This window comes from Trichomycterus rosablanca, chromosome 11 (genome assembly GCF_030014385.1).
Source record: "Trichomycterus rosablanca isolate fTriRos1 chromosome 11, fTriRos1.hap1, whole genome shotgun sequence".
Taxonomy (NCBI): Eukaryota; Metazoa; Chordata; class Actinopteri; order Siluriformes; family Trichomycteridae; genus Trichomycterus; species Trichomycterus rosablanca.
In genome coordinates this window covers 11,156,664-11,171,772 of record NC_085998.1, presented here as the reverse complement: position 1 = coordinate 11,171,772, position 15,109 = coordinate 11,156,664, and the positions used below count along the sequence as shown (strand labels likewise).

General features: G+C 42.1%; 1 protein-coding gene across 1 annotated transcript in view; it reads right to left on the bottom strand.

Moving 5' to 3' along the window:
- Positions 1–14,652, bottom strand: part of mob2b (MOB kinase activator 2b) — a 78,646-nt gene extending 63,994 nt beyond the window's left edge. The window contains exon 1 of the mRNA XM_063005151.1: positions 14,210–14,652. Within this exon, the coding sequence (XP_062861221.1) occupies positions 14,210–14,226 (17 nt within the window). The 5' untranslated portion in view covers positions 14,227–14,652. The remainder of the gene's footprint in view (positions 1–14,209) is intronic.
- Positions 14,653–15,109: the final 457 nt, after the last annotated feature.

Sequence of the window (15,109 nt, the reverse complement as noted above, 5' to 3'; positions counted from 1 at the left end):
GCTCTCGTTAATGAGAGCATTCATTTTAAATAATAAGCCTCCTCCACTTAATGATAGCTAGTTAGCTCAGCAGATAATTCAGTTAAGATATTTAACCTGTTATGGTTTAGTTGGCATAGCCAGTACACTATTTGTAATAAACTATGATACATAGCCTTCAGTTTGTGATCATTAATACAGCTTTCTCTTTTGCTCTTTCTATTAATAGCACTAAGCAATGGAGTGTGGATGAGAAGAGAAGAGGTTCATGCACCCCTCAAATGGCTGAGGTCTTCACAGACAGCATTCACATGTTTCTCAACGACATGTTATAAATGTTTTTGACTTCCAGAGTGATAACTTCTGAAACATAACAGTTTCTAATGCTGTCCAAAGCTTTCTTATTTCATTGAATTTTTTTATTGTGATTGTGTATTAATGTTTCAAATATATTTAATTAAACTATCAAGCTTAAGTTTCATATTCATGTTTCATGGGTCATTATTTTAATTTGATATTGGAACTTAAATAACATAACAGAGTTTTGTTATGTTAAGGCAGAGATGGAGGGTATGACATAAATAATCGTTGACTAGTCGACTAATCGAAATAATAATAATAATAATAATCGTCAGATTAGTCGACTACTAAAATAATCGTTAGTTGCAGCCCTACTGCTGATTGGACAAAATATTGGGACCACCCAATATTGGGACTTACCGCATGTAAGACGTATTAAATGTTGGTCTGACGATAGTTACTCGCAAAGACCTGAGTGACCTTGATAATGCTCAAGTTCACACTACACGACTTTCAAAGTGTTCAGATTGCTTTTCAGTTCTTACACAACTGGACCTCTTGTAATCGGGAGTCTTTTAAGTCGTGGTGGTTTTCACACTACACGACTCCTCGGCGATAGGGGGTCACACGCTACACCATCTATCATCAGGAGGAATCTCAGACGAGTCTGTCTGGTCTCCCAAACTATGTCGCGAGAAGTGACAGGGGGCAAAACGATACCATGGTTTAGCGTGGACGAGAAGTCACAAATACTGTAAAGCTTGTGTGTGTGTGCTGATGTATTCTGATATAAATTATATTATGCCCCTGTTCCACATATGTACATCTTCCCCCGGGATATTTGGCATGCTGGATATTTTTCTCGAGTCTGCGAGCGCTCAGCGAGCCGCTCGTATCGAGTCGTTGAACAGTTCACACATAGCAATCGAGAGCCCTGGGTGAATACCGATTTGCCTCTGAGCTGGCACATCTAGGGGTGACCTGTCATCGAGCAAAAATCAAGGCAAAATCATGTAGTGTGAACTAGGCATAACAGACAAATTGTTATGGGTTGAAATATCTCAGAAAAAGCAAGGGATGCTCTCACGCAGCTGCCATGGGTACCCACCACCAGTAATACAAGGAGAAACAAGGTATGACCCGCCAACAGCTTGTTGTATGGTCGAAATTCATAACAGCCAGAAGACATGAAGGCTATGATGTCTGGTCTGGAACAACACAAGAGTGTGGAGGCTCAAACTGCAGATCATTTTAATCCTAATGATGAGACAGTGCACAGTGCATCAAACCCTTGAGGTGTATGAGGCTGCATAGTCGGAGACCAGTCAATATGCCCAGGCTAACTTCTGTCTACATTGATATTAAAATGGGACAGTTGTGGCCTAGCGGTTAAGGTACTGGACTAGTAATCCAAAGGTTGGTGGTTCAAGCCCTACCACTGCCAGGTTGCCACTGTTGGGCCCTTGAGCAAGGTCTTTAACCCTCAATTGCTCAGACTGTATACTGTCACAGTCCTGTAATTCGCTTTGGATACAAGTGTCTGCTAAATGCTGAAAATGTAAATGTAAAATGTATGACTTTTTTTTTTAATGCCATTGTACTTCCATCCCTGACTTTTGAAGAACTTTCACTTTCACTTTAGTTCTTTCTTGATCTGTTACTACCCTTTGAACACACTCTGTGTAACCTGAGTCAAGGTATAGGATGGTGTTTTAAATAAAGATAAGTTTTAGCGTAGCCTATCTGAAAGGTGAAAAAAGGTTCCATAGTTCCAAGGGTGCAGTTAATCCTATTTTGTTGCAGATGGTCAGAAAATACAAAGCTTGGAGCCGACAAATTAAACAAAAAACATTATTTGAGCATATTTATGGATTCCTTTTGGCTTTTGTGAACAGTGATGCTTGTTGCTTTTTTACAGGTCCACCAGCACTTTAGTGTTTTCCTTGTTAGGTCAGCATGGTCTGTGTTTACTGTGTTACATCAGAGACGCGCTGTGTCATCAGAAACTCGATCAAAGGTTAAGTCTTGCTTTCCTGACCAAACATTTTCAAGATTCACCCTTTCAGGACTGATGGAAAGCAGTAGGCGGTACATAGTCTGATTTTTACATGCACACTATTGTTAGTGGACACACTCCTCAGACCTCTTAGGCTTTTTTAAAGCACTGTCAAATACTGAAAGAGACCTTGTATTTGACATGCTTGTTCATGTAGACAAAATACTTTTTACAGCTAAAGTCAAGACAACCAAAACATGAGCCAAAAGAAAGTCTTGTGTTGTCTTGTACGAGGGATCTTCAAAAAGTTTCTGCACTTTTATATTTTGGTTGGAAACGGCGAAGGCGAGAGGAGTAGTAATTGGACGTGTCTGAGAGACTGAGAGAGAGAGCAACTCGGCCACAAAATGGTAGGCCACGTAAAAAGACAGAGCGGGGTCAGCAGATGCTGAAGTGCATAGTGTGCAGAGGTCGCCAATGTTCTGCAGAGTCAATCGCTACAGACCTCCAAACTTCATGTGGCCTTCAGATTGGCTCAAGAACAGTGTGTAGAGAGCTTCATGGAATGGGTTTCCATGGCCGAGCAGCTGCATCCAAGCCTTACCTCACCAAGCACAATGCAAAGTGTCAGATGCAGTGGTGTAAAGCATCCCGCCACTGGACTCTAGAGCAGTGGAGATGTGTTCTCTGGAGTGACAAAGCATGCTTCTCCGTCTGGCAATCTGACGGACGAGTCTGGGATTGGCGGTTGCCAGGAGAACGGTACTTGTCTGACTGCATTGTGCCAAGTGTAAAGTTTGGTGGAGGGGGGATTATGGTGTAGGGTTGCTTTTCATGAGTTGGGCTCGGCCCCTTAGTTCCGGTGAAAGGAACTCTTAATGCTTCAGCATACCAAGAGATTTTGGACAATTTCATGCTCCCAACTTTGTGGGAACAGTTTGGGGATGGCCCCTTCCTGTTCCAACATGACTGCACACCAGTGCACAAAGCAAGGTCCATAAAGACACGGATGAGCGAGTTTGATGTGGAAGAACTTGACTGGCCTGCACAGAATCCTGACCTCAACCCGATAGAACACCTTTGGAATGAATTAGAGCGGAGACTGCGAGCCAGACCTTCTCGTCCAACATCAGTGTCTGACCTCACAAATGCGCTTCTGGAAGAATGGTCAAAAATTCCCATAAACACACTCCTAAACTCTGTGGAAAGCCTTCCCAGAAGAGTTGAAGCTGTTATAGGGTAGGCCGACATCATATTAAACCCTATGGATTAAGAATGGGATGTCACTCAAGTTCATATGCGTGTGAAGGCAGACGAGCGAATACTTTTGGCAATGTAGTGTATCTCCAATTCACCTCACTTGCACGTCTTTGGACTGTGGGAGGAAACCGGAGCTCCAGGTGGAAACCCACACAGACACGGGGAGAACATGCAAACTCCACACAGAGAGAACCTGGACTGCTCCACATGGGAATCGAATGCAGGACTTTATTTCTGTAAGCCAACAGCACTACCCACTGAACCACTGCGCTGGCCCGTTTTGACTATATCACCATGGTTATGTTATATAATATAGTTCAAGCTGGTTCAAGTTGGTTCTACACAACCTTGACTTTAAACCTTGTTCAAAATAATACCATTTAGTATTGCAATGATATAAGTAACAGGATCTATAAGCACATATACAGTTTTGTAAGACGGAATCAGTGCTGTTATCAGTTTATTGTATCAGTTAATACGTATTAAGGTATCCGCATGCCTAATTTTTACCTTCTTCCAACCTTTGTGACTGATAAAAACCTAAAATAACTGGGAAAACACCACTGAATGCATTCTGGTCAAACTATTTCAATTTGTGACCAGGTCTTCATTTGCATCCTTGGTGTGTGCTCACCAGAGCTCTGAGAGTACCTGATAGGTCAGGTAGAGCAACTAAGAGTCAGGTAGAGCACCTACAAGTAACGCTCCACTTAGATGATAATGATTATGCAAATATGCTTCTGGTTCCGTCCTGTAATTTGAATGCTCTCAAATGTAAGCAAAACTTCAGAACACTCATTTAAGCGATTTCTTTCAAGAGTCATTTGAGTTCTTGGGTTTGTTCTACTATCATCCTGTTAATCCACATATGACTTCCTATGACTTCCAATTCCTGAATCACAGATGTAACATTTGAACTTAGATTGTCCTTCTATTGCCTCTAAATACGTAGCATTAGTGAAAGAGAGCGCATGGCTTAACATGCTAGGGCTAAACACAAAACACCATTCAGGTACAGAATTAAAACCACAGGTGAAGTACACTGATCAAACTAGTCCAAACTCGTCCAACCACGTCTTTATGGACCTCGATTTGTGCACAGAGAACATTTGTTGGAACAAGTAAGAGCTAAAACACATAAACATTAGAATCAAAAATTAGAATGGATATCCAGCATATAGTGTAAGTACACCGATCAGCCCTAACATTAAAACCACCTCCTTGTTTCTACACACACTGTCCATTTTATCAGCTTCACTTACCATATGGAAGCACTTTATAGTTCTACAATTACTGACTGTAGTCCACCTGTTTCTCTGAATGCTTTGTTAGCCCCCTTTCATGCTGTTCTTCAATGGTCAGGACTCTCCCAGGACCACCACAGAGTAGGTATTATTTGGGTGCTTGATCATTCTCAGCACTGCAGTGACACTGACATGGTGGTGGTGTGTTAGTGTGTGTTGGGCTGGTATCAGTGGATCAAACACAGCAACGCTGCTGGAGTTTTTAAACACCTTACTGTACCAACCAAAAATATCCAGCCAACAGCGCCCCATGGGCAGCGTCCTGTGACCGCTGATGAAGGTCTAGAAGATGACCAACTCAAACAGCAGCAATAGATGAGCGATCATCTCTGACTTTACATCTACAAGGTGGACCAACTAGGTAAAAGTGTCTAATAGAGTGGACAGTAAGTGGACATGGTATTTAAAAACTCCAGCAGCGCTGCTGTGACTGATCCACTCATACCAGCACAACACACACTAACACACCACCACCATGTCATTGTCACTGCAGTGCTGAGAATCATCCACCACCTAAATAATACCTGATTTGTGGTGGTCCTGTGGGGGTTCTGACTATTGAAGAACAGAGTGAAAGCAGGCTAAAAAGGTATGTAGAGAAACAGATGGACTACAGTCAGTAATTGTAGAACTACAATCTACTGTATATGGTAAGTGGAGCTGATAAAATGGACAGTGAGTGTAGAAACAAGGAGGTGGTTTTAATCTTATGGCTGATCCGTGTATATAAAGTGTGTAACTGAATCACTGACCTGCTTCTCACAGACCTCTAGTGCACTAGGATTTGGTTTACAGATTACACATCATGTGGGAAGCAAGTTGATAAAAAATGATAAAAAATGAAGGTCAATACGAGCAATATAACTGTACTGTAAGTAAAAACAAAGTTGATAATAAAATGATTTTGTCTACGAGTGATTTTCACAGTGGTTTACAATCCCAGTGAGGTCCTGCTGGTGTTTCCTGTCTGTAGCAGTACACCCTAATTACAATCTAAAAGCTAAACCGACGAGGCAGAACATCATGACCACTGACAGGTGAAGTGAATAACACTGATTATCTCTTCATCACGGCACCTGTTAGTGGGTGATATACAGTGTATCACAAAAGTGAGTACACCCCTCACATTTCTGCAGATATTTAAGTATATCTTTTCATGGGACAACACTGACAAAATGACACTTTGACACAATGAAAAGTAGTCTGTGTGCAGCTTATATAACAGTGTAAATTTATTCTTCCCTCAAAATAACTCAATATACAGCCATTAATGTCTAAACCACCGGCAACAAAAGTGAGTACACCCCATAGTGAAAGTTCCTGAAGTGTCAATATTTTGTGTGGCCACCATTATTTCCCAGAACTGCCTTAACTCTCCTGGGCATGGAGTTTACCAGAGCTTCACAGGTTGCCACTGGAATGCTTTTCCACTCCTCCATGACGACATCACGGAGCTGGCGGATATTCGAGACTTTGCGCTCCTCCACCTTCCGCTTGAGGATGCCCCAAAGATGTTCTATTGGGTTTAGGTCTGGAGACATGCTTGGCCAGTCCATCACCTTTACCCTCAGCCTCTTCAATAAAGCAGTGGTCGTCTTAGAGGTGTGTTTGGGGTCATTATCATGCTGGAACACTGCCCTGCGACCCAGTTTCCGGAGGGAGGGGATCATGCTCTGCTTCAGTATTTCACAGTACATATTGGAGTTCATGTGTCCCTCAATGAAATGTAACTCCCCAACACCTGCTGCACTCATGCAGCCCCAGACCATGGCATTCCCACCACCATGCTTGACTGTAGGCATGACACACTTATCTTTGTACTCCTCACCTGATTGCCGCCACACATGCTTGAGACCGTCTGAACCAAACAAATTAATCTTGGTCTCATCAGACCATAGGACATGGTTCCAGTAATCCATGTCCTTTGTTGACATGTCTTCAGCAAACTGTTTGTGGGCTTTCTTGTGTAGAGACTTCAGAAGAGGCTTCCTTCTGGGGTGACAGCCATGCAGACCAATTTGATGTAGTGTGCGGCGTATGGTCTGAGCACTGACAGGCTGACCCCCCACCTTTTCAATCTCTGCAGCAATGCTGACAGCACTCCTGCGCCTATCTTTCAAAGACAGCAGTTGGATGTGACGCTGAGCACGTGCACTCAGCTTCTTTGGACGACCAACGCGAGGTCTGTTCTGAGTGGACCCTGCTCTTTTAAAACGCTGGATGATCTTGGCCACTGTGCTGCAGCTCAGTTTCAGGGTGTTGGCAATCTTCTTGTAGCCTTGGCCATCTTCATGTAGCGCAACAATTCATCTTTTAAGATCCTCAGAGAGTTCTTTGCCATGAGGTGCCATGTTGGAACTTTCAGTGACCAGTATGAGAGAGTGTGAGAGCTGTACTACTAAATTGAACACACCTGCTCCCTATGCACACCTGAGACCTAGTAACACTAACAAATCACATGACATTTTGGAGGAAAAATGACAAGCAGTGCTCAATTTGGACATTTAGGGGTGTAGTCTCTTAGGGGTGTACTCACTTTTGTTGCCGGTGGTTTAGACATTAATGGCTGTATATTGAGTTATTTTGAGGGAAGAATAAATTTACACTGTTATATAAGCTGCACACAGACTACTTTTCATTGTGTCAAAGTGTCATTTTGTCAGTGTTGTCCCATGAAAAGATATACTTAAATATCTGCAGAAATGTGAGGGGTGTACTCACTTTTGTGATACACTGTATATTAGGCAGAAAGTGAAAATTTTATCCTCAAAGCTGAGGTGTTAAAAGCAGGAAAAATGGGCGAGCATAAGGATTTGAGCGAGTTTGACAAGGGCCAAATTTTGATGGCTAGACGACTGGGTCAGAGCATCTCCAAAACTGCAGCTCTTGTGGGGTGGTCTGCAGTGGTCAGTATCTATCAAAAGTGGTCCAACAAAGGAACAGCGGTAAACCAACGACAGGGTCATGGGCGGCCAAGGCTCACTGATGCACGTGGGCTGCGAAGGCTGGCCGTGTGGTCCGATCCAACAGACGAGCTACTGTAACTCAAATTGCTGAAGAAGTTAATACTGGTTCTGATAGAAAGGTGTCAGAATACAAAGTGTAGTGTAGCGCAGTTTGTTTCGTATGGGGCTGCATAGCCGCAGACCAGTCAGGGTGTCCATGCTTTGACGGGTCAGGGCTGTTTTGGCAGCAAAACACAATATTAGGAAGGTGGTCATAATGTTATTCCTTTTCAGTGTATTTTATAATAGCCAATACAGCATATGATAAGTATTTATTTATTCTACACCACTTGATTGTGTTATTTATGGCATGATCTGTGTTATGTTTAAGTCATTTTTTCCCTGTTTCTATTTGTCCATTAATATTTTTAGCTTTTTATTTTTAAACCTGCCAGGAAGTTTAGGATCGCTCTTGTCTTGTGTTTTCTTGGTTCAGGGTTTTCAACAGTTCCAGGTATCCAGCTGTTGTCTCTCTCTGGTGTATTTGGGGCATTCGATCAGAATATGCTTTATTGTGAGCTGTCACATATGATGAGTAAGACATAAAAATAGCCTAGTTTGGATCAAGGTCACACTGCTACAGAACTGATGCAGATTTTGGAACCACATATAAAACTGGACCCAGTGACATGCGCAAATGTCAGATTCTAGCTTTAGTTCTGTTCACACTGTCATGACAAACACGAATCTGGGTCAGGCGTGCGAGAAATAAAATTAGCCACTTAACAGTGTTGAACGCAGTTCATTTTCAGCGCTGCTTTAAAGCTGATACATGCCGATAGGGCTTAGGTTAGTACCTGATCATCTAGACACTATGTCAAGCATGGTGTTTTTTTTTTCATTAGTTGTCTATTATTTTGCACAATACAATAACACACACCGGACTGGACACCAATCCCTCATGGGGCCTTGGCCAGCCCACTACACCCCACCTCCCTCAGACATAGCCATGTAGATACCCAACAGGCACCTCTGGTGCCTTCAAATCCTGTAAGATCTCTATATAATTTTAAAAAAGTTATAACATTTTTGACTGTATCACCTAGATCTAATATTATATACAGTGGACCATTGACTTACGAATTTAATTGGTTCCAAAGGGCTGTTGTTAAGTCAAAATGTTTGTTAGTTAAACCTATTTTTTCCATAAGAAATAATGTAAATAGAATTAATCCGTGCCAGACCTCCCAAACCACCCCCTTACCTAACCTCTCTAATGTCTTAAATGGTCTTTGTTATAAATACAAGTATATTTTCCCTTAAATCTTAAATTATAGAATAGACATTCCTGTAATAAACAATAATAAACAACAATACACAGTAGTACTGCACTGTACATAAAACACACATCACATTTCAGTACAGTATGTGTGCTGTACTATACACCATAATACATTTCCTTCTTTTTATATAAAATGTATCTACCAGAAACAACAATAACTCTCATATTTCTCTATTATTTCCTTCTTTATTTCAGTAGTATTGTATTTTGTAGGTGTAACTACACGAAAGAAAGAATACTTTACTGAGCCGAATTCCTTCTTCTCTCTCACTCACTGTCCCCTCTGTCTGATACACAGTGACAGCTACTGGCAGGAGTAATTATACAACAACAAATGCAATAGATTCATTTTTTCAGCACTACGCTTCCTCTGCAGCTTCTTTGAGGCCATTTTAATATTGAATTTTACAAAATATAAAAAAAACACCTGTCCAAAAATATCGTTACTAACCCAAAATGTTCATATGGTAAACCGTTCGTAACTCAAGGGTCTACTGTAATATGGTTCAAGCTTAGCATTGTTGGTTCTACAGAACCTTGTCTTTGAACCTTGTCCAAAATGAAACAATTTAGTATTGGAATGGTAAAAGTAACAGGATTTATAGACATATTACGTTTTGTAAGGTGGAATTAGTGCTGATATCAGTTCACTGTATCAGTTAATACGCATTAATGTGTCTGCATGCCTAATTATTACTTTATTTTGTCCACCATGTAGGTTCGTATGTATGGTGACAAAAAACTTAAAGGACGTGTAAAAAATGATCTAAAGAGGCAGACTCGAACCATGTGGTTTTTGACTAGTCCATCTGGCAGAAATAGAAGCATTGACACTTGAAGAACTGAAGGATCTACACTATAAATAGCAAGGGAATGATGTGCCAGTGTGGGACACCATAACCTGTTTTTGGTTCTCCCAGCAGGGAGCTAACATTTGCAAGACAAATTGGCACATTTTAGCTTGTATTTGTTTATTTAAACAGTGTGGCATTCTGTGCAGCATCTCAGCAGATAGACAGGCTGAGGTTAGTTTCAGAAGTGATTGTACAACAACTCCATTCAAAATTTCCATTCACTGGTATGAAACTGCCGTCTTTTTTTGTTAAAGACTGACTGGAATGTACTTTCCAACATCATGTTTTACACACTTTGGTTACATTCATGACAGAAACGGTAGTTACTGGTTACACAAGATTCATCAGTTCAAGCTGGTATGAGTGGATCAGACACAGCAGCGCTGCTGGAGTTTTTAAATACATTGTCCACTCACTGTCCACTCTATTAGACACTCCTACCTAGTTGGTCCACCTTGTAGATGTAAAGTCAGAGACGATCGCACATCTATTACTGCTGTTTGAGTTGGTCATCCTCTAGACCTTCATCAGTGGTCACAGGACGCTGCCCACGGGGTGCTGTTGGCTTTATATTTTTGGTTGGTGGACTATTCTCAGTCCAGCAGTGACAGTGAGGTGTATAAAAACTCCAGCAGCGCTGCTGTGTCTTATCCACTCATACCAGCACTGACTACAGTCAGTAATTGTAGAACTACAAAGTGCTTCTCTATGGTAAGTGGAGCTGATAGAATGGACAGTGAGTGTAGAAACAAGGAGGTGGTTTTAATGTTATGGCATTATGGGGTGACTAAGACCATGTTCTATGATCAAAACCTTCCAAAGTAAAATGTGGCTCACTGGTCTACACAAGCTAGTTTTAACTCTGGTACACTGAAATAACACAAAGCTCTATACATATTTGTAAATGTATACTGCCAAATTGCCCTGGGTTCTATGTCAAACACATTTGTGGTATGGCATTGGTGGAGGATGGGTGTTCAAGCTAGAAAGTGCACCAACTCACCTAAAGACTGCAAGCTGACTAAATAAGTCTAAATATTACTGATGAAGCTATACAGTTATAATAATGATCTTAATGCAGTATGTGAAGAAAAATGTCACGGTCAGGGGTATCTGCTGCCATCCTGGCCAATCCAAAATTCCTCTTGTTTGAAGGAGGGGAAATGATGAACATTAGTAATGCTGTCTATAATAACCTGGCTAAAAGGTTTAAAATGTTAAGTTGGTGCCAGGGTGACCAAACACCCTGTCAGATCTAGAAAGCACCAACCAAGTCACATCAAGACTTCCGTCTTGCTTGCAGTCTGCAGCTCTGAATACCGTAAAGCCTGAACATTATTGGTGAACACAGGACGCTAATAATGTTCCTGGTTTTGAGTGGGCAAAATAAATGTCAGCGTCTGAGTAGCCAGTGACACACGTCACGTGTTTCAGCCACAACAATTGCTAATGTGTAATCATTTAATTATGCTTCCAACTTTGCAGCAACCGTTCAGGGAAGACTCTTTTAGTGTTCCAGGATGCCTGCGGCCCTGTGCACAAAGCAAATGCAATAAAGACATGAAGAAAATCGTGATTTTAAGAAACTCCAGTGGCCTGTACAGAGCCTTGACCTCAGTCCCACTGAACAGCTTTGGAATGTGCTGGTGCTGGAACATCACATTAGGCTTTCTTGACCAACATCAGTGTCTAGCAACTGACATACATTAAGTTTTGTTCTCACATATATTCACATAAAAGATCACATATTTTACTCTATTTTAATAACATTTGCTTTTGAAATGGGATGTCCAACAAGCTTATGGTCAGGTGTTCAAATACTTTTGGGCATATAGTGTACACCCTGGTCTCCAGGGTGGCCTGATTAGAGTCGGTACGTCATTTTTTCGCCTCTACTTTGCATGTAAATGCTGCATGTATGAATGATGAAAAGACTATACCAGTGAAGGACTGTGACTGATAACATTCTTGGTTTAATGTGATAATAAGGAGGTGGCGCCCAAGATGGCCAGACAGAGGTTAGAAAGAGCCATCCAGTCAGATTTCTGACTCCGCCTTGGTACCAGCTTTGCATTATTCAATGTAAGGTTAGATACTGTATATGCCACTGATGTGCCAATAAGTAAATCAGTGAATTTATAGGTTGGCACCAGAGTGGCCAAACATATGTCAGGGGTTCCAACTGCCACCTCAGCCAAGCATCTGGCAACACCTCTGGCTTAAAGGCTATTCTGGGCAAAAAATGTTGGGAAAAGCAGTGGCTCCCCAAACATCTGATTGGCCATGCTAGCCTTTTCTGGTTTTTGAAGTTGGAACAAACAAGGTATTTATAATACCACTGAAGGTATACCACCTACAAAGCACCTGGTTTTGAGTACAAGAACAAATTTAAATGTGGTAACATCATCAGATGACAGGGGTTGCCAGTGCCACCTCAAGCCACCCCTTTTATCTCTGCCTCCGCTTTAATGGCTGTCAGACTAAAGCCAAGGAGTGAACATTTTTGGTAAAACTGATTAAATTCTGGGCGTTGAGTGCAATACTATTACATGAGTCAACCGGGGTTGCCAATTAGATGTCGGGCGTGGGCAGTAAGCTAGCTTGGCCTCTGATCTGAAAGTTCTAATTACCAACGATGAATCCCAAACTTGTAGTAGTACATACAGTGTGTTCAATCAGATGTACAGAGTAGTCAGTGCCACCCTGGCTCCGATTCCGGTTCAAATGGTGCACGGAATAACACATGATTGGTGAGCTATTAGCAATAGCACAGGTTTTGTGTAAAAACTAATTTTAAGACCATGGGCAGCCATATATTCAAGAACAACCAGTTCCACCCTAGTAATCTCTCAGGCACTGGCTCTGGTTTAGATTGTGCCAACTCTAATGCTACTGGTAAGGTTAAATGATCAACTGATTTTCCTGGTCAGGGTTGAAGTGTGCCTGGTGCCAATGGGCAGGGTGCCAATGTATCACACATTCAGGGTGAGGCCATCCCCATTCATCCCTCACCCCCCAAAATACAGCCAATCATGTCTGTGTAGACTTACAAATGGGCAATAGCACAGCTGAGATTTGAAAACTGGGCTAGTGCATTTTACTTCTGTGCCACTCAAGCGTCCACTCGAGCACCCTAAAGGCTGTTCAGCTAAGTCCACACCAGCAACTTCTCTGAAACCAGTTTGAGCGTAGGCTGTACGTACTCTAAAGTTTCTAATAAAGGTGGACACTTTGGCTACATTCACGACAGAGCAGGTAGTTAGCTACTCGCTACACAAGGTTCATCAGTTCGTCAAACACAGTCATGGACAATTTTGTATCTCTAATTCACATCACTTGCATGTCTCTGGACTGTGGGAGGAAACCGGAGCATCCGGAGGAAACCCACGAAGACACGGAGAGAACATGCAATCTCCACACAGAAAGGACCTGGACCGCCCCAACTGGGGGTCGAACCCAGGACCTTCCTGCTGTGAGGCGACAGTGCTACCCACCAACCCACTGTTTTGCCTGACTTATTTTAAGACCCACCATGGCCAAAGGAGAGTCATGGGAAGCCAGTTTCACCTCTCTGGCACCAGATCTGGTTTAGACACAGCAAACTATAACGTTACAGATAAAGGTGAGCTGCAGACAAGGCCACTTTTCCCTTTAAAATCCCGTGTGGTCTTTATATGTCATATATGCATATATATGAACTGTACGTATACATATACAGGTGTACAGTACAACGAAATTCTTTTACTACGGCGTATCTGCGTATTTTAAAGTTGGGGTCAGAGCGAAGGGTCAGCCATTGTTCGGCACCCTGGAGCCAAGAGGGTTAGGGGCTTTGCTCAAGGGTCCAACAGTGGCTGCATAGCAGAGCTGAGATTCAAACTCTCAGCCTTTGAATTGATAGCCCCAAAGCTCTACCACTGACCAGTTCTACCAGGACCACTTTTCTGGTTTCAAATCAGTTTTTAATGGTGCAGATTGTTAGTTGTAAAGAAAACTTGCACAAAATGGTACTGTTTAACTGTGTTTTTTGTGTTATTTGTAAACTAAATTGAATATGTAGGGTGACAGAGCTAGGTCAGTTCACCCCTGTTCACCTCTTGAGCTCCACCTCATGAAGAAACAGGATATTCCTCGTAAATATGACTATGATCTTCTAGTATGACATGACATGAACTATTTGTTGTTTGTAATTTATCGTTATAGATGATGTATAAATGAGGTGCACTTACCCCATTAACCAATCCATTATGGACAGGGGGTCGATCTGAGCAGAGTTCCTTCCTTCCTTCCTTCCTTTATTTTGGCTTTATCTCAGTCCAGGTTTAGTTAGGTAGCTCAGCAGGAGAGGTGTATGTGTGATCTCTGAGATGATGCTCCTGTACACCTCTGTATACAGATGTGATGAATGCGCTGATTTCAGGAGTAATGCATGGATGATGAGTAGCGGCGGGCTGAATGAAGTAGCTGCAGATCAGTACAGATGGAGCGCATTGACTTTGGCGGATTGATGAAGGGTAGCAGGATTCATTTCTCTCTATAGAAACTCTCTCTTGTTTCCCAGCTGTTCTTCAAACCCGAAGCGACTCTGCGATGGTTGAATCATTTACATTTCACCGCGGATTCTCCAGCCGCCTGCCGGGTTTTGTGATCCAACTGAGGTCGCAGATCTACCGCCGTTCTCTTATCCAATTCTGCCATATACAGGAAGTAAACAGAGCTCCGGCGCCGAGCCCCGAACACATCCTGAATATAGAACACACCCCTTCATGGGAGTTGTAGTTTTTTACACATGTTGTAGTCCAGTTTGGGCGCATGACGCACTTAACGTGCAATTCTAAATAGAAATTGTTGAGTTACTTCAGTCCATACATTAAATATTTAAGAAATCTTTATATAAAACAAACACTTTAAACAAAATTAATGAATAATATTAAAACCACCTCCTTGTTTCTACACTCACTGTCCATGTTATCAGCTCCACTTACCATACAGAAGCACTTCGTAGACTGTAGTCCATCTATTTCTCTGCATGCTTTGTTAGCCCACTTTAATGCTATTCTTCAATGGTCAGGACCCCCACAGCAGGACCACCACAGAGCAGGTATTATTTGGGTGGTGGATCATTCAGA